Source organism: Siniperca chuatsi, linkage group LG2 (genome assembly GCF_020085105.1).
Source record: "Siniperca chuatsi isolate FFG_IHB_CAS linkage group LG2, ASM2008510v1, whole genome shotgun sequence".
NCBI classification, from domain to species: Eukaryota; Metazoa; Chordata; class Actinopteri; order Centrarchiformes; family Sinipercidae; genus Siniperca; species Siniperca chuatsi.
Genome location: NC_058043.1, coordinates 31,615,303 through 31,629,904, shown reverse-complemented (window position 1 = coordinate 31,629,904; position 14,602 = coordinate 31,615,303). Strand labels below are relative to the sequence as shown.

Sequence of the window (14,602 nt, the reverse complement as noted above, 5' to 3'; positions counted from 1 at the left end):
TACAGTCTATAACTGGCAAAATTATCTTTTAAATCAGTAAAAATCTCATTAAAGAAATAAACAAGACTACAAATCTGACATCCACATATTTGTGTTTAGGAGAAATATAAACAGAAATAGGATTACAAATTGTGTGAGGCTTATCTTTAGTATATTTATTGTCAAAATCACCCATAAACTACCAGCATGCCTCAGTTTCCCACCTGAGTTGGCTATAACACCTGAGCAAGAACTTGTTACAATTGAGATATTAACAAGTTAGCAAGAGAGCAGAGAAGACAAAATAGATAACTATACATGTAAGATTAGTTTAGTTGACGATAAGATGGCAGTCTGATCCTCCAAACCTTCATTTTCAGTGGGCAAGAGAGTCAGATAACGCTAAGTGTCTCTGTGCACACGTGTGAGGAGAGCAGGAAGAAAAGAAAACAGGGATACCACAGCAGTAAGCGTGACAAACACGTCAGTTCACAAAAGACACACTTTCCAACTCAAGCCAATGAGTTCTATACTGTTAGTTTGACTTTATTGTTGGCAAAAACACACATAAATATATCTAAGTTCTCCAATCATAGACCATCTTTCTTAATATTTGAAATACATTGCAAGCAGTAGATCCAAACGGTGGAGTACAAACCAGCTTGTAAAATGCTAATGTTATGTACTTTATTTAATATTTTTATGTAATATTTTTGTCCACTGTGATGTCATTGTGATCTATTATTTCTGTCTCAACCCCTGGCTTTGTTTGTTGCTGATGTTATTTGTTAATAATAATAATAATAATAATAATAATAATAATACACACTGAACTTAAACACAACTTTTAAGTAGTCTACAGTGGACACAACATCACTGAACAAGGGTTGTTTGCAGTCAGCAATAAACCAAATGATAATACAAGGATGTCCTCACCTTTTAGATGTGACATAGTGTAGGTATCTAGGTGCCAGTAAGCCATGCCAGTTAGTCAATTTGCACAATACCAAAGCTGGAATTGGGATACCTAAATGGAACACAGACATCATTAATGTTAATAATTACACATCTGTACATACCCACACAGTCCTGTGAGGAGGTCTTACCAAGCAAGTCAAAACAAATGTGAGTGTGAGGGGCCTTTAAATATTTCTGTCGCATAAAGGCCAGTAATAGGCCTTCTTCACAGCAGACATTTTGACTTAACGTAATAGAAAAAACATGTGTTGATAACTTTAATGATGGTTCCATCCTGTTCAAGCCAAGTGTTCCTTTAAGCCATAACAGTCTGACAGTGAGCTAGCATACACAATACCAGGACCCTGAAAGCAGCTAAATGGAATTCAGACATTACTAATTTTGTCATTTACATGTGTGCTTTTCCTACTGTGACATGCTGAAATGTCTTCATGATTCACTGAAACATTTACAAGCGGAAACATTGTGTGGGTATATATCTATTTCTGCATCCAGTCACACCAGACAGTCTTACAGTGTCTTATGATTTAATCAGAGTTGAGTTAAGCAATGCTCATTCATGACCTTGGAAATGGCAGCTTGACAAAAACTAGAACAGAGACAGGGATATTGCTCTCTGTCCCCATATACAACATGTTATCACATGACCAAAATTCCATAATTAGGTCACTTGATAACAAATTAACCATTTTGATGACAATTGAGCAACTCCAGTTGGCCATCTCATGGAAGGCCATGAGATGTGGTTGCTGCTTCAAAAAAAGTAAGAGGGACATTGTGATGAGAATTATTTTTGTCATGCTAGTTTAGTTTATTTTTACATTTTGAGAAGGGATGAATTCAATTTCACACATCTAAAAATGTCAAGGATGACACAATAAATCCAAGACTTATTTCCATTGTGGTCCTTGATATATGTAAATTACAGTAATGGAAGCCCTCATCATATACTCATTATATAGAGTGAACTACTGAGTGTTTATTATGTAGGAAGTAGTGAATGAGGGAGTGATTTCAGACATAGATTAAGTTTGTGGAATGGCTTAAACTAAGTTCATTGTTTAGGTTAACTGAAGTCAGGATTTTCACAATAAGACCATATTTAGATTCATATTTAAAACTGGTTTAGTAATGCTGATTGCAGTATTTTATAACCTGACTGGGTCTTCCTGCAAACCCCGATAAGGACAAGAAGTTTTAAGAAATTGATGGATGGATAAAAGGAGGACTGAAACTGAGTGGAAGAAGCTCACCCCAGAGACTGGATACTGTGAATGGATCAATGAAGACTCTTTATTCAACCTATAAGCTTATAAAAATATGTCATTGGCTCCAAATGTGGTATCTAAACATGGTATTGGATAATTGTTTGAAAAAACATGGAGCACTGAAAATGACATAACCACAACATTGTGGGGGAAAGGTTTGCCACATCCAGCCAGTATTTGTGACCCTTGCATGCCTGCAGGCAAGAAGTGAGAAGATGAGTCCCTTAAATCAGTGCTTGAGCTAATTGCTGTTAGAGCTGATAAGAGGGGCCTGGGTTAGCAATAGGATCAATGTTTATTGTGTGGATGAGCTGGCAATTGTGCCTGAATAAACTCAAATTAAAGTATTTTTGCCCTATTTACATATGAGTAGCACCAAGACAACAGGCATTAATCCTTCCATGCTGAGATGCAGGTGTAAAACAAAACAGAATAGTGATGTTTTTTAAGGTTATTAACAGGAAAACTAGTGTTATAGGATGGCAACATGCTGGGCTAAGTATGGCACTAAGTCTATAGGGCTTGAGGTTAATCATCATCTTCCTCCACCTACAGTATAACATAGACCATCAGTGATTAAAAACAGTGGCGGATCAATTCAGTTGAACAGGGCTAGATTTCAGTCAAAACTTTGTGATGTCACCAACATAAAACCTGAGTTTCAGTGGAAAAAATGTCACTTTTTTTCAATATCTCTCTTGAAAAACAGACACAGACTTCAGACCATTATGTAAAATTCTGGTGGCGACTGCAACATTTTAAGATACCAGGCATGTCAGGCTGAAATATGGGTAAATGTGTATAGAGTAAAATGATGCACAATAATAGAATAGAATAGAATATTTCAATTTGATGAGATAAAACAGTCACAAAAAACAAGCAGTGGAACAAGCAGTTAGAGATTATTTAAGGGACAATTTACGTGGGAATGAGAGTTCAAAAGGTTAGAAAACCCCACAAAGAATAAACAGTCATTGTGGCCAAAATCACCTCAGATAGAGTTTTATGTCTCCTCATGTAAATTGACTGTGTGTGGATGCTCAAACATGAGGGTATCCTTGGGCTAGCAAGACCACTTCACAGTACCTCATATATGTGTATAGGCCTATATTTGTCTTAGATGTTAGAACGTTTCATCAAGGTTCTAAAAGTGTCAATAGATTGTTGGAGAATCTACATCTTTTACCAAACAGCAACATAAAACTTCCCTACATGGGCAATTACAACGTTGACAACGATGCACATTCATCTAACTTCAAAAAAGTGTCATGGATATTGCTTTTGAAGAATTACTTTTTGGTACCACTTTCCAATACCTTTAAGGGTTATATGTAGTGTATAATGGCATTATCAATATAAATCATTCACTAATGTTTTGTAGATCAGTAGAAGCCATTAAGAAAAACAAGTTTTGGGTTGCCAAAATGGGAAAAATCCCTTTGGCAGGTGTTGAGCCTTTGTATTTGGCAATAATGCAGTCATAGATGTTGATACTTTTTTAAATGAGACATCCAGTCTGTGATTGTAAAAATGTTAAAAATAGATGGATTTTGCTTTGCTTTGCAACACATTCCTGATTAAATAAAGGGCCAGCTAAAAAGACAAAGCAAATGTCCTGCTGGAGCAGGATAAACACCATCCAGAAAGCAGTTCATAGTTCAGGCTCATAACTGGTCTGTAAAATACAGGAAATTCCTTATTAACCATTAATTATACCATTAGTTACCACTTATAAATCCTCATAGGATTTATAAGGTAACTATAAGTAACCCTCCTTCATAGGGTTTATAGGGTATTTTGTATAGGGTGCCTTAACAAAAAGAAAGTTGTGAAATTAAATATGTTATATCATGGCAGAGCTGCATGGAGGTAAGGCTATGATAATTATATATAAATTTTCTTCATATTGCCCATTTATTCCCTGCCCTTCCTCGTCCTCAGCGGACGTGTGGCATGAACTCTCTTCTCTCCCTCTAACTTGTTGGGAGTCTCTCAGGTAAAATGGCCCTGCAAACACATGAATTCAACATGGCCCGTGTGGCGAATAGAAGAGCGGGTGCTGCGCATTGTAACTCCCACACAACACTGTGGATTCCAGCAAACTTCTTGTATGCCTCTTTGGAGAAAAAAAAAGCCTCTCTTTTCATTTGTCCTTGTGTACCTCTGTCCAAGCTAAATCTTTTCTTTTTCCTCTCTCCCTCTTAATCCGTCCCTCTATTTCAGGAAGAAAAAAAAAACACAAAACCAGGTTCACGCAGTGCTTTAGTGGCTAAAAGTGAAAGAGCTTGTGTTTTTTCTTTCTTTTTTCCTCCCTGCGCTGAGTTTGAGCCATGAATCGCTCTGGAAAATTGCTTCTGTTGAATAGAGGGAAGGAGGAACAACGTTTAATAGGATCCAAAGGGAGTCTCTGCTCATAAACAGGTGGACATTGGACGTTCTCGAATTTATACAAATAGTAAGTAAGTATATAAGCCTGGTGTGGAAAAGGAGGGATCACATCCCCAAGGATTAGCAGCTTTCTCCTGAAAAAAATTCTGACACTGAAAAAAGAAAAAGATTACTGTGTTGTTAAACAAATGAAAGCAGGGATTTATATAACTCTTCCAAAGCGTGTTTAATGATGAAAACACAATTATGATAGGCTAATATTTTCACCCATTTTCTTGAGGGAAATGGTTTCATATTTATGTCGCTGATGACATATGGTATGTAACCCGTGCCACCCCCTCTATAGATTTTGTTTTCTGAGGGCATGCAGATTGATGAGGGCGTCTTCCTGTCACCTAGTTAAGAGTTTGGGTGCCCGCTGATGTCAGGAGACAGTGATCCGCGCTGAGCAGGGGCGGGAGCTGCCAACATGTGACAGAGAGCAGTCGGCTGGTTTCTCCACACCCATCTGACCATTAAAGAGGTAAACTCCAACACTGATTAAACTTCATGCTCTCGCATTCCCCAGGAGCTTCGACTAGGACATTTTTCGTCTTTATTCCTTCTCTACCTTCTTCTTCTTCTTCTTCTTCTTCTTCTTCTTCTTCTTCTTCTTCTTCTTCTTCTTCTTCTTCATCCTCTTCTCCCTAACTAACGTTAGCTCTGTAGTGTCCTGGTCATTTTGTGTGCACTAGTTAATGAGCATTAATCCATCACCCCTGGATGCTATTGTTGCAGGGGTCGCAATTTGAATGCAAATGCGTGAGTGACACTGTGACAGCAAGGTGCTTATTAAACTGATGTGTCCTCCTGTCTTTTCTGCTGGGAGCTCAGGAGAGTGAAAAGACGCGGGGCAGCTGGAGGAGCTGGTCGGACTATACCGGGAGTTGCTCACACCAAGTCCTGCTCTGCTGCAAGCAAAACAAAAACAAAAACAACAACAACAAAATGGCAAGTTCTGCCTCTCTGGAAACGGTGATGTCCTGCGGTAGGACCGGACCGTCCGTGGCTCCTAAGACCCTGGCCTTCTCCATAGACCGGATCATGTCCAAGAGCTCGGAGCCGAAGGGAAGCGTGGAGGAGCGTTCAGAGTCGAAGAAGCTGTTGGGGCTCTGCTCCCCAATCCCCTGCATGATCCCGCTGCAGCCCTTCAGCTACGACCTCCAAGCCAAGGCGCTGATGAACTACTCGGAGCTGTGGAGAGCCAGTTTCAGGGGGACTTTTTGCGGTTCCGCAACCGCTCCCTGCAAAGGGAACTGCGACATGTGCGCCAAAGCGGAGCCGGGCTTGAAGCAGCCGCTGCTGACGTCGGGGAGCAGGGTGGTGAAACCACAGGTCATCCACCAGGCCGTGGCAGTGCCCAGCGGCGGCTCGCTCTACTATCTCAACTACCTGGACTCTGCGTACCAGCAGTCGGAGCTGCTGGCCGGACACTGGTTCTCCAGTCCGCAGGCCCAGGCCTCTCTGTCGGCGCACCACAGACTCTTGCTGCTGGAGAACGCCAAGCTGGCCGGGGTGGGGGCCGACAAGCTGCCCACACCACAGTACCCGCACAAGGAACATCTGCCGGGGCAGCTGGACCAGATAGTGAAGGAGAACAACGGCCTGAGCGCCGAAAAGAACGGCATCAAGACGCATAGCAAACTCAGCAGCAGCAGCGGCAGCAGCGCTGCAGACGGAAAACCCAAAAACTTCACGTGTGAAGTGTGTGGAAAGGTCGGTTTATTTTGATATATATATATTTTTTTAGATATAGAATTTAGATTCAATATTTTTAAGTAAAAGGATCTACAAAAAACTTCCCTCAAAAACAAAAAAAAAACTAGAAAAGGATTTTTTTCATTAGCAGTCAGATTAAATTCCAGATTATATATATTAGATCATTTTAAGCAAGCAGATTTCTGACGCACTCACACTCTAAATCGCTGGTGTTGATATCAAATTCTTAATAATGTCCTGGATGTTTTTGTATTCTCCGCAGGTTTTTAACGCGCATTACAATCTGACCAGACACATGCCGGTACACACCGGGGCACGGCCCTTCGTATGTAAAGTTTGCGGGAAAGGATTCCGGCAGGCCAGCACGCTGTGCAGACACAAGATCATCCACACACAGGTGAGACGTGGAGCACACAAAGACATTTGTTTTCCTTATCATTATCTGGCTTTTAAAATCCCACCTTTGATTTTTAACTGATTTTTCTCTTTCGTTATTCCTGTTCAGGAAAAGCCTCATAAATGCAACCAGTGTGGGAAGGCGTTTAACAGAAGCTCGACACTCAACACTCACGTACGGATCCACGCCGGGTACAAACCTTTCGTCTGTGAGTTCTGCGGGAAAGGTTTCCACCAGAAAGGTAAATAATCCACCCTGATGTCATCTTTAATTTCTACATGAGCCGAATTAGAATGAGCATTATTATTCCAAACACTTTCGGCAGATTTTCCTAGTTGTTGTTGTTGTTGTTTTTTTTAGCTTTTATTGTTGTTCTTAGTCCTTAGGCCCCACAGTGGTTATAATATTCCATTAATATTTCGGTGGTGCCTGCGCTCCGAAGTGTGTTTATACGAAGCAAAAAAATCGAATCTTTATTGTGTGTTTTGTTGCGTCTTAAATGTATTCTCAAAACGAGAAAATAATCTCCGCGTTTGCTGCAATTATTTCATTTCCCATATTAATTAACTTTCAAGGATCAAGTGTCATTTTTCTTGACATCAATTAATCATCTTCCTGTTTTAAGATAGTGACAGTTTCTAGAAAATTCCTGCACTGTGAACAGGTGAAATAATCTCACTTCTTTTAATGCAATATGATTTTCAGGACTAAGAAAGATACTTTTCCCCCCTAATGTTATAATAGCCTACTCTACTCCTATAATGTTGCTGTTGGGTAGTATTTTGTTGATGTAGTAGTCCTGTGTATTCATTTTCATGTTTTCATTCATTCATTCTTTTCCTGCATAGTTGTACTTGAGACTTAGAGAAAAAAATGGGTTATTAAGTGCAGTAATTTCATTGCATTTAATTTGGCATGAGGAAACAGGATTGTTTTCTAAACAATGACAGTTTATACTCTACACTTATTCCTTTGAGGGTGCAGCCATGCTATGGTTTCAATTAAACTCTCTGTGTGGACAAATTCCAGTAAAACTGCAGGGAAATCAATATTTGCTGCTCTTACTTATCTGAGAGTAATGAAAGGAGAAATAATTGTAGGCGAGCATGAAACGATCAGTGGAAATAGGACATGTCACTTTATACAGACTAATTCTCCCTTCAAGACAGCAGCATTTGCTCTGGGTCAGCTGCTAGACCCCAGAAAAGTTAGGAATCCGGGCTTTTTTGTTGAGTTGTCGCTGCGTTTGATTTTGACAACGTTTGACAACTTCTTGACTTCGACACACAAAACCCTGATTAATGAAGGCTGGGCAGAGCAGAGGGACTGAGGAAGCTCTAACTTCACAATGAACTGTTGACCTTGGCGGGGAAAAGAAAAGAGAAGAAAAATAGTCCTCGTTCATCCTGTCTCAGAAGATACCGTAAACAGCACAGTGACTCACTTTAACCTCCTGATTTTCTTTAACCCACCTTTAAAAATTGTTTCTCTTTTCTAGTGATTTCAACTGTGATCTCACAGGAAAAAATCTGCCAATGGGAGAAATCACTCCATTCAAATTTTGTGCAGTTTCCTTCAAGTAGTGTCATTTACTATATTTCGGTTTTAGAAAAAGTCACGAAACTACAATGCATACAGCTGGAATTAACCTTAAAAAATTCAGATGCTTTCAATGATTTCAAGAAAAACAAGACTGGCTTCTTATAATGCATATTGGCTTTATCTTTTCCACTGATAGTTTCTGAGGAATGATGTGTTTTATTTTTTGTCCTCTTTTTTATTCCATGCTGCTGTTCTGTTTAGTATGCCGTGCTTATTTTTTATTAATTCACATAAAGACATGTCCAATTTTGATTCCATGCATTATCTTACAGAGAAAAGAAAATTAAGGTTATGTTCGGTCAACTAACATCTTAATTTTGGGCTGTTTTCACACAGGAAAATGTATGTCATGAAATGTCATTTACACTTGAAGTCATAGGAAGTTGCGGCAGTTTGATGTGATGTTATTCACACGCATTTGCAAGAAAGTTCATGTTACATTTATTGCTAAAAGGATGAGTTACAGTTTTGATAGCTGTAAAAAAAAAAAAATACCAAACAGCTGGTTGTAATTTATTTAATCTGAGGATTTGCTGCTTTTTTCTCCATTTAATCCTTTTTTGAATCACTGGCCAGACTAAATGTGAAGACATGACTTTAGGCTCTGGGAACTCATGATGAGATGAGATTTTGTCATTATTTTTTGATGTTTTATAGATTAAACAATACAAATATAATCAATACATAATAATGAAAATAATAGCTATGTTTCTGTGTAATCATCCAATTCCTCTAATGCATGTGTTCATTATGCCTTTTTTAATTTCCCAGGAAACTACAAGAACCACAAGCTGACGCACAGCGGGGAGAAGCAGTACAAGTGCTCCATCTGCAACAAGGCCTTCCACCAGATCTATAACCTGACCTTCCACATGCACACACACAACGATAAGAAGCCCTTCACCTGTGCCACCTGCGGCAAGGGCTTCTGCCGCAACTTTGACCTGAAGAAGCACATCAGGAAGCTGCACGACAACGTCTTCTCCGCGGCCACAGAGGCCTCCAGAGACCTGCAGAGCTGAGGCATACTGCTTATTCCCCATAACTCCATGTTATATTCCACCTCGGACTGTGAGGCCTCAAAAAGACTGGCTCATGTCCTGCATTTGTAGCCAAGTTGAACAGTTTCTGAACGTCCAGAGAGAAGGTTGGGTAGTCCAATAAAATTGGACATGTTCCCTTAAAAAGAACTGCGGTAATCCTATAAGTGTTAGGATCCTGCCTAAATGTCCCAGCAGTGATACTGTAGGGTATACAGAACAGACCAGAACAACATCGTACACTTAGCACTGGGTCCCATACTGTGGGAATATTATAGTGATTTTTTTTTCCTGCCCAGATAGAATTTCTTCCTGCATTGCCAGTTACAAGCATCAAACAGGGGAGAAATCATCGATGATGGAACTGTAAATAATAGGTTATGGAAATAAAGAATGTTATTTAAAATGTTAATCATTGCCATGTTGTGTATTTCACAGAAAAAAAATGTTTATGTGAATTAAAAAGTTATAACTTATAATGAAAACTGAATGTTTGAGCCATGTTGTTTCTGTTTTTTGAAGGCATTTGAAAATAAAACTGAATAATACGAAGACAGTTGTATTGACTAAGTTTAAGAAAACAAAATTAGGTGTGGGTTTTTTGATGACTGGTGGAAGACATGACAACATTTTAGAAAACACATGGACAAATTCAAAAACACTTTTAGAAACATTTTTAGAAAAAAATAAGAGAATAAACATGGAGCAGGGACAATGCACAATGGCAATTAACAAAACAAATCAATGAAAGAAAACATTTCAAAAACAAAGTTGAGCTGAGCTGTTTTGTGAATTGTTTTCTAATTTGTTCCGTTGATTTGGTTGATGTAATTTGTTTTCTTCTGAATTGTTTTAGCATGTTGTTTCATTTTGTTGGGTTTTGTTTTATTTTTTTAGATTTGTTGCTGTGTTCTAAACCTCAGGACCAATAATCTACCATATGTCAACATGCCAGATGTTTTATTTAAATACATATTTTAAAAAACTTAGGTTAATTTCTAGGTGAAAGACAGTATCAGTAACAGAATGAATTCTAAATATGATGCCCTCAGTGTGACAGTATTAAGGCATAGGACTACATCGTATCTATTACTGTGGAGGCATCTGTCTGCTAAACGTTGTGGGTGTTTTATTTTGAAGTGTTGTTAGAAACCCACATATAGACTCAGTCTGGTGCTACTGTATGCTCTGCAGCCACTTTGCCTCACCATTTATTGACAGACACGATCTTAATAATACAGCATTTACACTTGACTGCGGCGTAATGGCGCAAATGATCAGAGATAACATGGGTCCTTGAAAGCGAATTACATTAACCAGCTAAACGGCTTGGGGAGGCTTGATTGTGGAAAGGGGGTAGGGCTACTGTCGCATCCGGAGCCGCTCATCAGAGCAGGAGATAATGGAGCACTCAGGCCGCAGCTCCTCATCTGGGCCTCCGTGTTAATAGACCACAAGTTATTCTCCTCACGGCTCCTGGAACAATATTATCCCTGCACACATTCTGTCGAGAGGCAGATCCGTGCTCCCAAATGGTGCTCTTTCTATTAACAGCCAATTAGCGCTCAGCCGGGCCGGCCAGGCCTGCAGAAGCCTGGCAGGGCTAATATTGCCAGATGAATGCCCTGCTCACCTATTTCATCAGTCTGCACCAGAGACACAGACACAGACATCTGCAGCAAAATCCACCAAACTGTAAACTTTAATAAAACAGACTAAAGGGCTCGTCTGTTAAAATAAAGAAAATAAGTTGGGTAGGCCTACGGAAACGTGAAAACCGACTTTTTCCTGGAGGTATCAGCACACGTTACTTTAGCTCCAATAACATTACAATTCAAATTATATTATCTTCTGAAAGGATGAAGCTGCAACAAGGCTGTTCAATTCAACAATTTCTGAGATACAATTGTCTCAATTCGTTTTATTTTACATCTGATAACCTTGTCATGTCATACCCCCTTCTTTCTCCTCATGTGTCCTGTCTCATTGTTACTATCAAAAGAAAACGAAATGCAAAATGCCAAAACACAATCTAAAAATAATAATTTTGTCACGTTATCTCCTTACACAATGGTTTATGCTGTTTCAAAGCCGTCTCCACAATTAAATAAAATACTGACCCCCAAAACATCATTATCTGCTTTTAAAAATCAACATGAAAGATATGTGTAGAATATATCCACCCCCCCAAGTCGGCAAAACCACCAGATTCACAGAAACAATACCAAAGACATAACCTTGGTGCACGCCCTGTCCATCTTCACACATTCCTCTGGAGCAGATAATCCATAAATCTGCATTTTGTTGTGTCTGTGTGCATATTGTCATTCAAACAGCGTTTATGTCTGATGATGATGTTTAGTGCTATCCACATGACATGGAGGGAGCAATTTGACCTACATCAGTATAAGACGCAGGTTTCACTTCTATTCAAAGCTATATGTGTGGTGAGAAACAGAAAACACACACACACACACACACACACACACACACACACAGCAGTAGTGTGCGTGTGTGCACATGAGTCCAGAGCCTGCAGACTACGGGACATGAACAACAATGTCGGAGCAGTAAACAACCTAAAGGCAGGCAGGTTGCCCTTTTCTCTGCAATCTTTTTCTGCACCTCTCCAACATCTGAGCAACCGCCTCAACATCCACAAACACGTTAATTGACGGAGCTTTAATTAAGGCGCGCCCGCGCGGAGGAGATTAGAGCCAGGGTCCTGGAGGGAGCGCGAGAGCGGGAGCGCGCTCTAATCGGCTGTCAACAACATGAGGACATCTTTCTTGTGCTCCCTCCGCCGCCGAGGGATCACCGGGGATTCAGGCAATTTACGGGCCACAAAGGAGCTCGTTTGAGACAGGAAGAGAAGAAAAGAGAGAGGCGGACTTTTTGTCTGGCCGATTGAATTGATTGTAAATGGGAGATTAGCGGGGAAGCTTCAGCAGCGGCCCGTAAGTGGCCGATCGAGGAGGAGGGAGAAAAAGGGACCAATTAAGTCTACCAAATGTTAACTTACATCAGTTTCCCCTCAGTTTAGCCCACATGAAATTCCAATTAAAGCGTCCCCGCACTAGCAGCTTTTTATTCTTTAGAAGAGGGTGGAGGGGTGACAGTTTGTGTCTACAGCCAGCAGACAACGTTCCCACAACATCTGATAACATTACCTACAGGCTCTGTGACGGGCCATTTGGATAGCAGTACAAACATTTTGTGTAGCCTAACAATAATACTAGCATCCTATATAGATATTGACAGTGGGATAAGGGTAATTGAATTGATAGCCTGCAGTGCAGTCAGTCTGAATCTAAAAACAAAAAAAATCACATGACACAAACTGGTCAGCCCAACTTAATTTGAAAATAAATATCAATAAAATGAGATGTAAAGGCAACAAAATAAGAACTTTTACAGTTTCATATAAAATGTGGGTCATGCGATAAAGCAAAGCAAAGAAAAAACAAAGAGAAAAGTCTGTCCATTCAGCTTCTGAATCTGCAATCAGCATACAAACATCAAGCTGTTTAAGGAAATAAATAAAACATAAAAAAGTAGTTTTTGGGTACTGGTGACAACGTCAGAGGGTAAAGGTTTGAATTTCAATGTTCATAGGATGTTTTGTGGATGTTTATAACTACAGTACTCCTGCATTTGTATATTTTTACAGGTGTAACGGTCTGCCTTTAACATTCTGTTAATGTTTTTGAGAGGCATTTTTACAGAATGTTCTTACATCTTTACATATAGATTTTTCATTTGTTACATAATAATATCTGAATATTCTGAGTGTAATAGTTTTCTGGAAATGTTGTCAGGATTTCATCAGGGAAAACATTGAACAGATCATCCTTGTTTGTGGTGGAATGTTCTGACAGTAAAATTGTGAGAATGTTTTGAGGATGTATCCAAAGCACAGATTTACAAAATCTCCCTGCAAAAGTTAAAATATGTCAAGAATGGTGAGTTGGAATTTTTTCTAATTGCAATTTTAGCATGTTTTAAGAATGTTCAATGACCGTCTTCATACATAATCTCCATCCATTTTTATATTTGCACTTGGCAAAGGCAAATGGATATTAAGTTTCACTCTTTTTTTTCAGTAGTTTTCATTGTATTTGATTGTTGTCTGGTTCTTAATATTGAGATAAAAAAAAAATTCTGCTTAGGAACCTAAAAGGCTTGGACTGGCCCTGATGTTAGAGAAGACTTGCCCCCTCGTTAGAGAAGCACTGGCCCTTTGGCACAATGAGTCTCCAGGATTCTTTGTAAAGTACTGAGGGGTTAATGAGCAGTGGCTTCTCTTCACTCTTTGGCTCTATTCCTGTTTTAAATGAGAAGCCGTTGAAAGGATTGAGGATGGGACGGGCCACAATGGGATTTAAAAATGTTGAGATGTTATGTTTCAAAACACATATCTGTTACATTTCTTATGAAGAGCAAGTTTGACATTATCTTTATTGAAGAAAATTCTGGCATTGACCCTGGCTTAAAAACATAACCAGAAAGCCCTGAATGTACCAGCATTGAGGAATCCAGGTTGTGATGCATGGAAATGAGCCACTCAAGAAGCAGCCGAACACACAGATTAAAATGGAACAGCCACGGCATTCACTCGCACCTCATTTAGATTCTTTTACAAAGTCAACCCCAAGCCTTTCTCCACCAAAACCTCATCAGAATGTCTTAAAGACGGTGGCGAGCAGCTTGTCCCTGGGATGTGCCTGCCTGCCTGCCTTGGCATGTCAAGGGCACAGCGGGCCGGGAGAAGGTGCTTTGTGGCTGGGAGGGGAAGTGGTGGGCTGCTGGGAACTGAGCAGGGAGGGAGCTCTCATCGCTGATCTGTTGTCAGACTCCACTCTCTGACCTCCATCCATCCAGCCAACCATCCGTCCATCCCTCTGTCCATCTGGTCTGTAGTTCCAGGGTGAGGAACTGAGGGGAAACTCCATCTCACTTAGGTGGAGGAGGAGGAGGGTGATGCAGGCCTGACCTCCCCAGGTTTTGCTGTTTCTAAACAAACTAAAGAGGGCTGACAATGAAGGCTCATACCATTATTTTTAATGATGTCTAACCCATTTCATGACCAAAAAACATCCCAAAACTTGCAAGTATTCACTGCTTTACTGGCACATTCATTCTTATCACAGTGTAAGATCCTTTTCCGATTAATTGTTTCAGTCATTGATTAA

The 14,602-nt window shown here is 39.9% G+C and overlaps 1 protein-coding gene across 2 annotated transcripts; it reads left to right on the top strand.

Moving 5' to 3' along the window:
- The first annotated feature begins 4,538 nt into the window (after positions 1-4,538).
- Positions 4,539-9,962, top strand: fezf2 (FEZ family zinc finger 2). Of its 2 annotated transcripts, XM_044212303.1 has the most exons (6): positions 4,539-4,680; positions 5,013-5,136; positions 5,487-6,368; positions 6,634-6,768; positions 6,877-7,009; positions 9,142-9,962. In XM_044212303.1, exons 3-6 carry the CDS (start codon positions 5,601-5,603, stop codon positions 9,390-9,392), a joined length of 1,287 nt encoding a protein of 428 aa, XP_044068238.1. In that variant the 5' UTR covers positions 4,539-4,680; positions 5,013-5,136; positions 5,487-5,600; the 3' UTR covers positions 9,393-9,962. The 2 variants fall into 2 exon arrangements, with proteins under 2 accessions (XP_044068238.1, XP_044068230.1); XM_044212295.1 differs by lacking the exon at positions 4,539-4,680 and having other exon boundaries at positions 4,941-5,136.
- Positions 9,963-14,602: the final 4,640 nt, after the last annotated feature.